Here is a 10,795-nt window from a genome sequence, read left to right as displayed (position 1 = left end):
TTACCTTTATACCAGCTTCAATTATAGAAAATAACAACTATCATTAGAAAGTGCACAAGACACTAATTAGCCCACACAAATTAAGTACATAAATTGCATATTGAGAATTCTTAAACCAACGTCACTTTGCTCATTAGGGACTATGGGAAAAAGGTAATGAAACCTTCAATTTTCATTAGTACTGTGTGAAATATAAAATTAATTTCAATGTCACGACCCGTTGATAAAAATGGTATAATTACCTTATTGACTGTGCATATTTGTTTGTATAAATGGTCGATGATAGTTCACACTCCAACAGTAACAAGTTTGACAGTGCACAGAAAATGTTTTCGTTCCAAGCCCTCAAAGCCGAGGGAAAATTGCAACAGTTTGTAACTATTGTAACTGGTATGTTGTCGAAGCCTAGTGTAAGATTTCTAACTTAAATTGTTCTTCATCAGCAACGCTTAGCGCTGTATCTGACGGGATGCAATACGCGTGGACGGCTCCGATTATTCCGCGCCTTCAAGGTCCGGACTCGCATATCCAAATATTTCCCTCAGATGTGTTGTGGTTGGAAAACATCTACATGCTAGGAGCGTTTGCTGGTATACCATTCATAATGTTGACCGTGGACCGCTTCGGACGCAAGACCTCCATTTTGATCGGCGTTGTGCAAAGCATGATATCGTGGATACTAATAGCTTTCGCTCCATCCGTCGAATACCTGTACGTTGCAAGATTTTTAAGCGGACTGGCTACAGATGTGGGTTACGTCACTGTGCCAATGTATGCGGCAGAAATTGCCCATAAGCAAATTAGAGGATTGTTAGGGTCTTGGTATTACCTAATGATGTTGGTTGGTATCCTGGTAATGTACTCGGTAGGGCCGTTTGTGTCAATTCCGGTATCGTCGGCCGTTGGATTTCTGTTCCTGTTAGCGGAACTGTGTACTTTTCCCTTTATGCCCGAATCTCCCTACCACTACGTTGTAAAAGGGAACCTGGAAGCGGCAAGGTCATCGCTGCAAAGGCTGCGCCAATCAGAAGATGTGGACACAGAGCTAAGCGAACTCGTATCCTCAATCCAAATGCAGCTATCGGAAAAAAGCGGTTTCATGGATTTGGTAACGACGAACAATGGACGAAAGGCCCTTTTAATTGCAGCGTTATTAAACTTTTCACAACACTTCAGCAGTTACAGTGTTATGGTTATGAATGTCCACTCAATTCTAAGTGATGCCGGAGTAACATTCGACACAAGTAGTGCTGCAATTGTGTTTTCAACGTTAATGTTGTTATCGGCTACGATTTCTGCAGTTATCGTCGATAAAATTGGAAGAAAAGTATTGCTCTGCAGTTCGAGTGCCCTTAGTGGTCTTTCTGTACTAATACTGGCGGTTTATTTTGCTTTGAAAAATGGTGGCGTTAATGTCGTGTCTTACACGTGGATCCCCGTACTATCAGTGATGTCGTATGCAATTGTTTTTAAGTACGGGTTAGGACTCGTGTCGATAGTAGTAGGTGCAGAAATTTTTCCTACCAGTGTGAGATCCCTAGGGATGACAATGGGAGATACCATGTACGCAATTTCCTCAATCTTGTCTATATACATGTACCAAGCTTTAAAGGAGTTATGCGGAATTCATGTACCATTCTTCATATTTGCAGGATGCTCCTTTTTTATGGCATTTTTTACAGCGTATGCTATACCAGAAACGAAAGGCAAAACTTTGGGTGAAATCCAATTAATGCTGAAGGGTCAGTCTACTACACGTGATGACAATGTGGAAAGTTCAGTAAATTGCACTGAAGGGAGTCATTTGTAGGATAAAGTGCGACTTATGTAACGCGAAGGTTCAAGTCAGTCCAAGTTTCCAACCAACTTCTTTCAATAAAGGGAAGTTTTAGTGTCCGGAATTCGAAAGACCAATGTAATCCAAACAATCTTTAGATGGGCATCTTCTGTTGCCAAACATCCCGTGGTAAAAAAAACCTGTGGTTACAGGTTATAGTATAACTTTAGGCGTATATACTGATAAATGCAGCACAATCTGTTTTCAAATTTTAAATTAAACGGAAAGGACGAGTTCATGGAATTGAATTTTGCTTTCCAGTGGAAGGTATTCCGGGAGAACAATATTATGGACTGGTTTTATATTTATTCCGCTCTAGGTTGTGATTGTTCAAATTCCCGCGCCTCGCCAAACAAATGACATAACGCTATATTTTGCCTGTACTCGCTACCTCAAGGTGATCAGTATTCATTATTGAAACATTGCCTAAGCCGTACCCAACGTGCCCAAAATCTTAGCCTGTAAAAAATTACTCTCTTTAATTACAATTACCTAATATTGAAATGTAATTTTGTAATTTGTAAAAATAAATCCACTTTTACTTGCCATGTTTATGAATGCAATGAAGCGCAAATTTTAACACACAAATAAGGTTTTCAGGTACCTCTAAACTTTTCCTGGTAATTGACCAAACCCCAAGGAAAGGGAAGTAAAATTTGTCAATGAAAAAAGATTTTGTTAGTTTCTATAAATATGTATATGTACGTATCTTAGTCACTATTTCTATAATGTTAAACAACTCAATAAATATCTATTGATAGTATTCATAATTTTATTTTATTTTAGTTTACTGACTTAAAATGTGCACCCAAACTCGGCAGGAGGGGAGAGAACCAGACCCGACTCCCTTTTTTCCGGGCGCATAAAAAATAAACCCTGTGCCCAACGAAGGGCTGCAGAAAATTCACTCACATTTATCTATCTGGCTCAAAATTACACAAATTAAACCTTGTAACAAACCCACATCTTCCTACAAACATTATTTTTAATAACTAAAGGAAGATCAAATCTCGGGGTTCAGCTGGGTTCCGAAACGGTGAAAAATCTCAACACCGACTTATCCAAATTTTGAAGTTCGGGAAATCTGTGATTCAAATGGAACAACACAAAACAAAATTTATCTGGATTTTCTTTACTTTTATTTTTCAAATCAACACATAATTTTCTAAGATCGCATACAAAATAAATCTTCATTATCACCAACACATTATAGCAATACAATGAAACACTAATCTGAAGGCTAATAGGGCCTTATTGAAACATTTCACCCCGTTAGAAACGATCATATATAGAAAAAGTATGTACTCACTACTTTGCTGTAATAATTTTTGTTTGAAACCGCCTGTACAGATGCGACAAACGACGAACGCAACACTTTTCACAGAATTATTTTAACATATAGGCACCGTGTTCACAAACCTTCTTCTTTTGTTTAAATCCCCAACACTGGTTCCTGGATAAGGGCCGACAAAATGCGAGCACTTGTTTATCATGTATTTCCTTATCTACAAACTTTACACCGTTTATCTAAATCAATTAAATTTTACTTTGATAAAGTCCCCTTATCAAACATCTGTTAAAGAATTTTTGTATAGACGCAATACTTCCTTTACCCACATGTTTCTTACCTTCTACGTCTTAAGTTATAAAAAATCAATAAAAACCTACTAAATTATTGAACAATATTTAAACCAAAAGTACAACCTCAACTAAAATTAAGTAAAACTGATCAACTATGTGGTTATTTGTAACAAAAATCGACCAGATTTGCGGATCACTTTGAATAATGTTAAATACAGGGTGTCACTTGCCATTCCCATAATTTTAAACAAAAATTAGCTACTTATGTGCATTCTTCAGCAACCCAGGAAAGTCTTAAATCAACAACCAGTCCGTCTTCGGACGCTGAAAATCTAAATTGAGCAATGAGTATGACAACAGCACATTCGCATTGTACGCCCGTTTTTGTTTCTAAGGATGTTTTTAAAGTTTCCTAAACTAGTTTACAGTATTCTACACTCCACAGCGAATTTAAGAACATTCAAAAGCTTACATGGATCTTTTGAAAACTTCTTGACACTTCACAGCAGCTTTTAACGTCACTCGAAGGTCTTAGTTAATTAAACCCCAACAGCATTTTAGAAGTTTTTAATTGACTTTTATTCCTTAATGAGTCTTTGAAACTCGTCAAGAACCTTCATGAGTCCTCAACACCATTTAGTGTTCACGTGATTTGTTGCGAAGAGCCCTTGAGACAATTTATGAGCTTTTAAATGACTTTCTGAAGCAGATGCCTTGTAACGGGTTAAGTTACAAGGGCCGAAGACCCCAGTTGCATAAAATAAAATTAGACCTCTACGGCACTGGCAAAAAATTTAATATGACAATTAATTTTTAATTTACCCACGGCTAGCTCAGTAAGTAAAATATTTTTATTCCCCTTACCTTGCGGCAGTTTGAGTCTTTATTTCGTCTGAAAACCTGATCTACCAAAATCTAATGCTCTGGTTTGATTGAACTCGAATAATTACGCATATGATTTAATTTAATTAAAATATATTAATAAAATCAGAGGCGATCAATTTTCTTTACCACAATTTTTCAAGCAATGAAACAAAATAACTAAAACTCTTTGTTTGGGCTCGATCTCTATTCATAAATGTAATACAAATCTGTTCGGGCAAATGGTTCTCATAGGTCCATTCTTTTAGGAATATTAAAACTACTTCAACAAAAGTTACTTACGAAAATTCCTAAAAATAGCCGACCACCATTTTATACAAAACAAGTTGCAGTTATTCACGTGGGTAGTATTCTCTTCTGGTAACAAATTGACCTCAGCTCTTCTTGGAAAATGCCTCTTATTCTCTCCTCTTGTCTCTTATTAGAAATATGAAAACAGATCGCTTCTATGGTACAGTTAGACCTTTTTCACCATCCTAGTAACTTTATCTTCGTGATGATTGCAAGGTTTGGTGGAAGAAACTTTCATATTATGAATCGTGAATCCAAACCAACCGACTTCAATTCCATAAAAGTATCATTGAAATTCGTAATTATGTATAGGAATAATAAGTTAATGCTCCGCTGTGTTCATATGATTCTTGCCCAATTTATTACTAGGTTTTGATGCAGGTAAAATGTATCGATTAATTGTCTTTAAATTCACAATGGGTTTTAAAATCAGTTTATTTTTAAAAGCATTTCTAAGATTCAGAATTGTCTATTCGCGTCGATTGTTATCATTCAAAAATAAACGGCATTGCTATGAATGAAGCTAACTTCCGTTTTAATATAAAATTACGAATATGATTTTAATGAATGCTTCTTAACGACGTGATTGAAAAAATCGCAGACACCTGCCTGTTTAGAATTTTTCACTCAAAGTAAAAGTGGTAACCCTTTACCGCTACTTGATAAATTTTTCAAATTACAGTTTTAGTCCACCTAATATGATACGTAACCGCTCCCGAAATTAGAAGCGAAGTTAAAATTCTCACACAAAAATAGTACGTGCTAACTCTATGAAAGTCTAACCTCCTCGTCATAATTTTCATGTACCAGTATTTTTACGCGATCGCTCTTCAAGCTAAAACGCAGAATTTTAGCGCACCAAAAAGGGGTCCGGTCTCTCTTCGCTATCTCTCTATCTCAAAACGCACACTTTTATGGAAAAAGGTCCGCGTTGTGATCGCTTTTATTTGCAGACATACTTTTATTCACGTTCGCTATGAAGCGATATATGTGTAAAGTTCTCCATGTTGAAAAAATACAAATTCAAAGCCAAATATATGAAAATGGCCAAGCGACCAACTGCTACAGCCTTTAGGGGCTTTGAAATTCTCTCCTCTCTTTAAAAGCATTTAAGAGAGGTTCAGGTCCGAGGCTTTAAATAGAGAATCCTAAGATCCTCTACAGATTTTCGAAAGCCTCTTAAAAAGTATTCAGAGCTTTTAATCGTGTCCGGTCTTGTAATTTAACAGAGCTCGAAATACCGATCTCGAGGAACCTCTAAGACCCTTATAGATCGTTTATATGAACCTTCGTCTCTAGGAGCATGTTAAGGGTCACCTATAGTCTAAAGAGAGAGACAGAGAGCTTTTCGTGAGCCTTTTAAGAGCTTTTAAGTATCTATAAGGGCCGCCAATGTCTCAAAGTCTACAAAATCCTTTGTAAGTCTTTAAGAGACCTTGGGTCGATTCTACAATGCAGGTATATACCTAGAATAAACGTCGATAGCAAAAGCAAAAATTCCAAAGGTGACTAGACTCGACTCGGGTACTGTTACAATTTCTAGTAGAGAGTTTCTCAGAGCTTTTATAAATCGTTTAAAATTCAGTAGCTGTAAGAGACTTTAAAGGCTTTGAAAATCTCTTCAGAACGTTTTTAAGTTCTTTGGATGCTCTTAAAGACCTTAAGACCACTTAGATCTGTGTATTACTGAAGTGCTCCCCCGTTTACGTTCTTATATTCGACTCATGAACAACAAATTCATAAACAAGTGAATGCTTCTCGCACGAGATAGTTTAAAAACTAACGATCTACATCGGAGAAATAATTAACTTTCTAAATTGACCCTAGCATGACCTTTTAAAGTTAAGTTTGAGCTTTGAAATGTTTATTTGAATTTCCAAAATTAGACGAGAAGTTCAAATCCCTGAAAAAGTTCTCGATACACCATTTGAGGGTAGTACTGTGGGAATTTGTCCCGCCTGTCCTGAGCTTATTTCATTCATTAATAGTATATTATATACCGCTGGACTGAAGTAGTACTTTCAATCCCCAAGGTAAAGTTTATGGCCCGACCGAAGGGAGGGCCATAGTTTACCTGAGGGATTAAGAACACTACTTCAGTCGCAAGGTATATACGATATTTTTCGTACTTCCGAAACTGAAACACTTAATATGTATGGAGTTAGAGAACGCGTTCTTTCAAAAAATCGCTGCTTAACAAGTTACCATAGGAACGTTGCGTTGGTACGACAATTCCTATGCTGTGGTAACAAAAATAATTTGGAAACTGTCATTGCTAGTGTCATAATTTTGGTGGTGGGTGACAAAAGTGTATTTGATATTCATAAAAAGCAGCCAAACTAGGTAAAGAATTGATACCACTGAAATCCAAATAACTATATGAGCAGCAGTACGATACGCTTAAGAAGTAGTGCCGCATACAAAATGTGGAACAACCTACTGAAATTGCCTTGTTAGTAATTTCATCCTTCCGGGATTTTCGTCAAAATTTAATCCCGGCGGGACAAAAAGTGACACTTCAGTACTTGTCATAATGGACTGAAGTGGTCACTTTAGTCTCGGAAGTACGAAAAGGTTAATAATCATGTCATCAGACGCTAGTAGTGAAAAAAATATTTTCCCTATGTATTCCAGGCAACGACATTTTACCTTAGGAAAATGTTGCATTTTGCATTTTGTGACAATATACTACTAGTCAAAAAGTGACAATCCTAGGCTAGGGACTTCTTTCAAAGTATGGATTTTTTGAACAAAGTTTTTGGAACAAAGGTTATATCTTATATTTAAAGGCTTTCTGTTTCTGCATGCAGAAAATTCCAACGTGCTAAGGGCAGTTTTCGTAAAACTACATCATTAGTCTTAATAATGTTTAATCAGTGCAATAATTTAGTATACAATCAATGGTTTGTTGTTTCTTTTCCTTTAAGGGCTTCTAGATGAATTTCGGCGCTTTTGGTATTAGGTACGTTTCCTTTAAGAATCTTCTGAATCTCCTCCAAAGACTTCCCTTTGGTTTCGGGTAGATAGAACAAAATGAATGCGATGCTGAATATGCACCAAAAACCAAAAATAAAGAAGGGGACATGGATCCCGTAGCTCACTCTAAACGTTTGATAAATATAGATCGAAAGAAACGAGAATATCACGTAAAGTGCATCAGAAATCGTAATGCCAATCACTTTGACGTTACTTGGAAATAGTTCGGCAGTAAGAACCACTGAAACAGTACCAAATCCGCACCTATAAGCCATACCGTAAATCATCATGGAAATTAGTGGAATCCAATTGTATTCGGTCACGGCAGGAATGTACAGTTGGATGGTAAAATAAGATGCAAAAACGAACAGCAACAAAGTCGTGATTACGGATGATAAAATTAGCATCATCTTTCGTCCTGCTCTGTCGATCAACGGCGACGTAAATATGATTGATGCCAACATTAAGGAAGAAAAAATTATTGCTGCAGCGCTTGGTGCTACTGGCGAGCCAGCACTCTCGAGAATGGAATGAATATTCATAACGACTGCGGTGAAGCCACAAAAATGTACAGAGCAATTGATAACTGCCAAGATCAGTAGTGCCTTCCTGCAACCTTTCAGTAGAAACAGATCGATGACACGTCCTCCATCGGCCTGTTCTTTTGCTATGTTCGAAGAAATTTGTTCTAATTCTGCATCAACATCGTCGGTTTGTCGTAACTTTTGTAAATTTTTCGTGGCTGTCTCGACCTTGTTCTTACTCAACGAATAGTAAGGTGAGTCAGGCATGAAACTAAAACAAATCAATTGTATTATGATAGGTATACTTCCGACTGCCGACGAAATATAAATTGGGACAAAAGGGCCTATGCAAAACATTACTATAATACCAAAAATTAAATTCATTGGCAACAAAGAGCTTAGAAATCCCCGTACTTCTTTGTCGGATATCTCGCCGACATACATCGGAGCCGAAACGTAAACCATTTCACTTGCCACTCCACAGAAAAATCGGGCCACGTAGAGGCACTCTACCGAGACCATTAATGCAATCATCATCCACGCAAGTAGACTTAGCACAGCACTCATGAGAATGGATATTTTACATCCAAACCGTTTAACGGTGAAAATGGCGGTTATTAGTCCAATGCCTCCTCCTACGGAGTACATATTTTGCAGCCACATGACGTCCGTTTCCGTAATTTTAATCTTCGAGTCAGCGGACTGTAGTATCGGGATTATTGGCGCAGCCCAGGAGTACTGCATTCCATCTGATATTGCACTAATGGTAGCTGTAAAAGATTTCATTTATTCAGTTGCGACCCAATAGAGTGTTAATGTATATCTCGAAGGAGGACAATAACTCGAGCATAGGAGAACTGCGAAATTTATAGGTATTTAATTGAGCTAATTTAACAACCTTTTGTTAGAGTAATTTTAAAACGTCATTTTTGCTTTATGGATACTAGTTAAATGGCTATAAAATGTTGCTAGGTTGAAATAATTTACTAACCTTTTTGCAAGTTTTTGGGTTTGGATAAGGACTACTTTCTAAAGTTGATCACTTACAATCTGTTTACCACAGTCCTTTCGACAATCAAGCAAATAATATCTAGACATCTTAATCTACTTATTATGGTAATCAATTATTAATAATGAGAGGCAGATGTTTTTAATTCCAGTCACTCACCTGTATATGCTGCAAGGAACTGGGTCCTTTTGTATGTTTTAAAAGGCTTCACAATCATTTCGGATACTAATTATCGGGTGCTGGCTAAGTCAGAGCTCGTCGCCGATTGATCACCTTCGCATTGTACAATCGTTATCAAATAAGTGAGATCCTGGTCCATTATTCCCGCTTCGAATTATTCATTTATTATATATACATTAGGTGATTTGAACTTTGTTCGCTTAATTAAATTTTATAAATGAAATTAACATTATTTTGATTAATAATAATTGATAATAAAATACGCGTAGCTATTGTTTTAATAGAAAACGCGGAAACAAAAAACGTAGATGGTGAAAAATCACATGCTTTTCCCAAAAAAAGTTCGGAAGCATGTTCGTCACATTAAGCGGAAACTATCTACAATTATTACCATTCGTAATCAGCACTTCGTTGTGGTTGTGTACGTTGCAGATGACAAACGATCAATTTTTAGCGCATTTCCACAAAAATAAAAAAAAAATGCGCTATTGTGGCCACTTTGTCCGTCCGTCCGTCCGTCCGCTAACTTTGCGACGCTACTAGTTTTTTATCTTAAGAGCTATTGTTCTACTTTTTTCGCTATTTGGTTCGTTATGGTGTCGAGTCTTGTACCAAGGAAGGAATTTTTTCTGTACCGCTTACAAAAAAAGTTATTGTAAAAAAAACAAAAAACCGTTTTTTACATGTTCCATAATTTTACACTTTTGCCGTTTATTAACGATCCTAGAGATCGTTTATAATGTTGCATTGCTATCTGTCGTCTGCCTGTTGGTCTGTCCGTCTGTTCCTTTGTCTGTCTGTCCATCTATCTGTCCGTGTGAAAGATAACTTTGTTTAGAAATGTTCGATCACTTTTACATCTCCGTTAGTTATGAACTGAATTGCATGAAATTCAATATGGGCATAGATTTAGCCATATAATACGCAATGCCAAAAGTTGGATCGAATCGATTCCAAATTCACAGTGCCCTTTTCGCATCTCGACCATTTGCGCATGGGCAGTGCCAACTTTTTTATTTATGGAAGAATTTAAATGAAATGTGATACATAGGCACTTGGAATAAAGGAAAATCTAGCGCCAGTTTCAAAATTTTATTTGCGCATGCGCAGTGCCAACTTTTTTATCTATGGAACTATTTAAGTGAAATTTGATACTTAGGCGCTTGGAACAAAGGAAAATCTTAGTTTATTAGTTAGTTATAGTAAATTAGTTTCAAAATTTGGTTTTGCGCATGCGCAGTGCCAACTTTTTTATTTATGGAAGAATTTAAACGAAATTTGATACATAGGCACTTGGGATAAAGGAAAATCAAACGCCATTTCAAAATTTGGTTTTGCGCATGCGCAGTGCCAACTTTTTTATTTATGGAAGAATTTAAACGAAATTTGATACATAGGCACTTGGATAAAGGAAAATCAAACGCCAATTTCAAAATTTGGTTTTGCGCATGCGCAGTGCCAACTTTTTTATTTATGGAAGAATTTAAACGAAATTTGATACATAAGCACTTCGAA

At 36.6% G+C, this 10,795-nt stretch overlaps 2 protein-coding genes across 2 annotated transcripts; one reads left to right on the top strand and one right to left on the bottom strand.

The window, feature by feature from the left end:
• Positions 1-313: 313 nt before the first annotated feature.
• LOC116177039 (facilitated trehalose transporter Tret1-like) lies at positions 314-2,286 on the top strand. Its single transcript, XM_031495898.1, has 2 exons — positions 314-390; positions 444-2,286. The coding sequence occupies exons 1-2, from the start codon at positions 327-329 to the stop codon at positions 1,808-1,810; spliced, it is 1,431 nt and encodes a 476-aa protein (XP_031351758.1). The 5' UTR covers positions 314-326; the 3' UTR covers positions 1,811-2,286.
• Positions 2,287-7,444: 5,158 nt separating this feature from the next.
• LOC116177322 (facilitated trehalose transporter Tret1-like) lies at positions 7,445-9,419 on the bottom strand. The gene is made up of 2 exons (XM_031496268.1): positions 9,260-9,419; positions 7,445-8,861 (listed from the first exon to the last, which is right to left on the bottom strand). The coding sequence occupies exons 1-2, from the start codon at positions 9,315-9,317 to the stop codon at positions 7,489-7,491; spliced, it is 1,431 nt and encodes a 476-aa protein (XP_031352128.1). The 5' UTR covers positions 9,318-9,419; the 3' UTR covers positions 7,445-7,488.
• Positions 9,420-10,795: the final 1,376 nt, after the last annotated feature.

This window comes from Photinus pyralis, unplaced genomic scaffold, assembly GCF_008802855.1.
Source record: "Photinus pyralis isolate 1611_PpyrPB1 unplaced genomic scaffold, Ppyr1.3 Ppyr1.4_LG7, whole genome shotgun sequence".
Classification (NCBI taxonomy): domain Eukaryota; kingdom Metazoa; phylum Arthropoda; class Insecta; order Coleoptera; family Lampyridae; genus Photinus; species Photinus pyralis.
The sequence above is the reverse complement of the archived record's forward strand: the minus strand, read 5'-3'. Positions and strand labels throughout refer to the sequence as shown.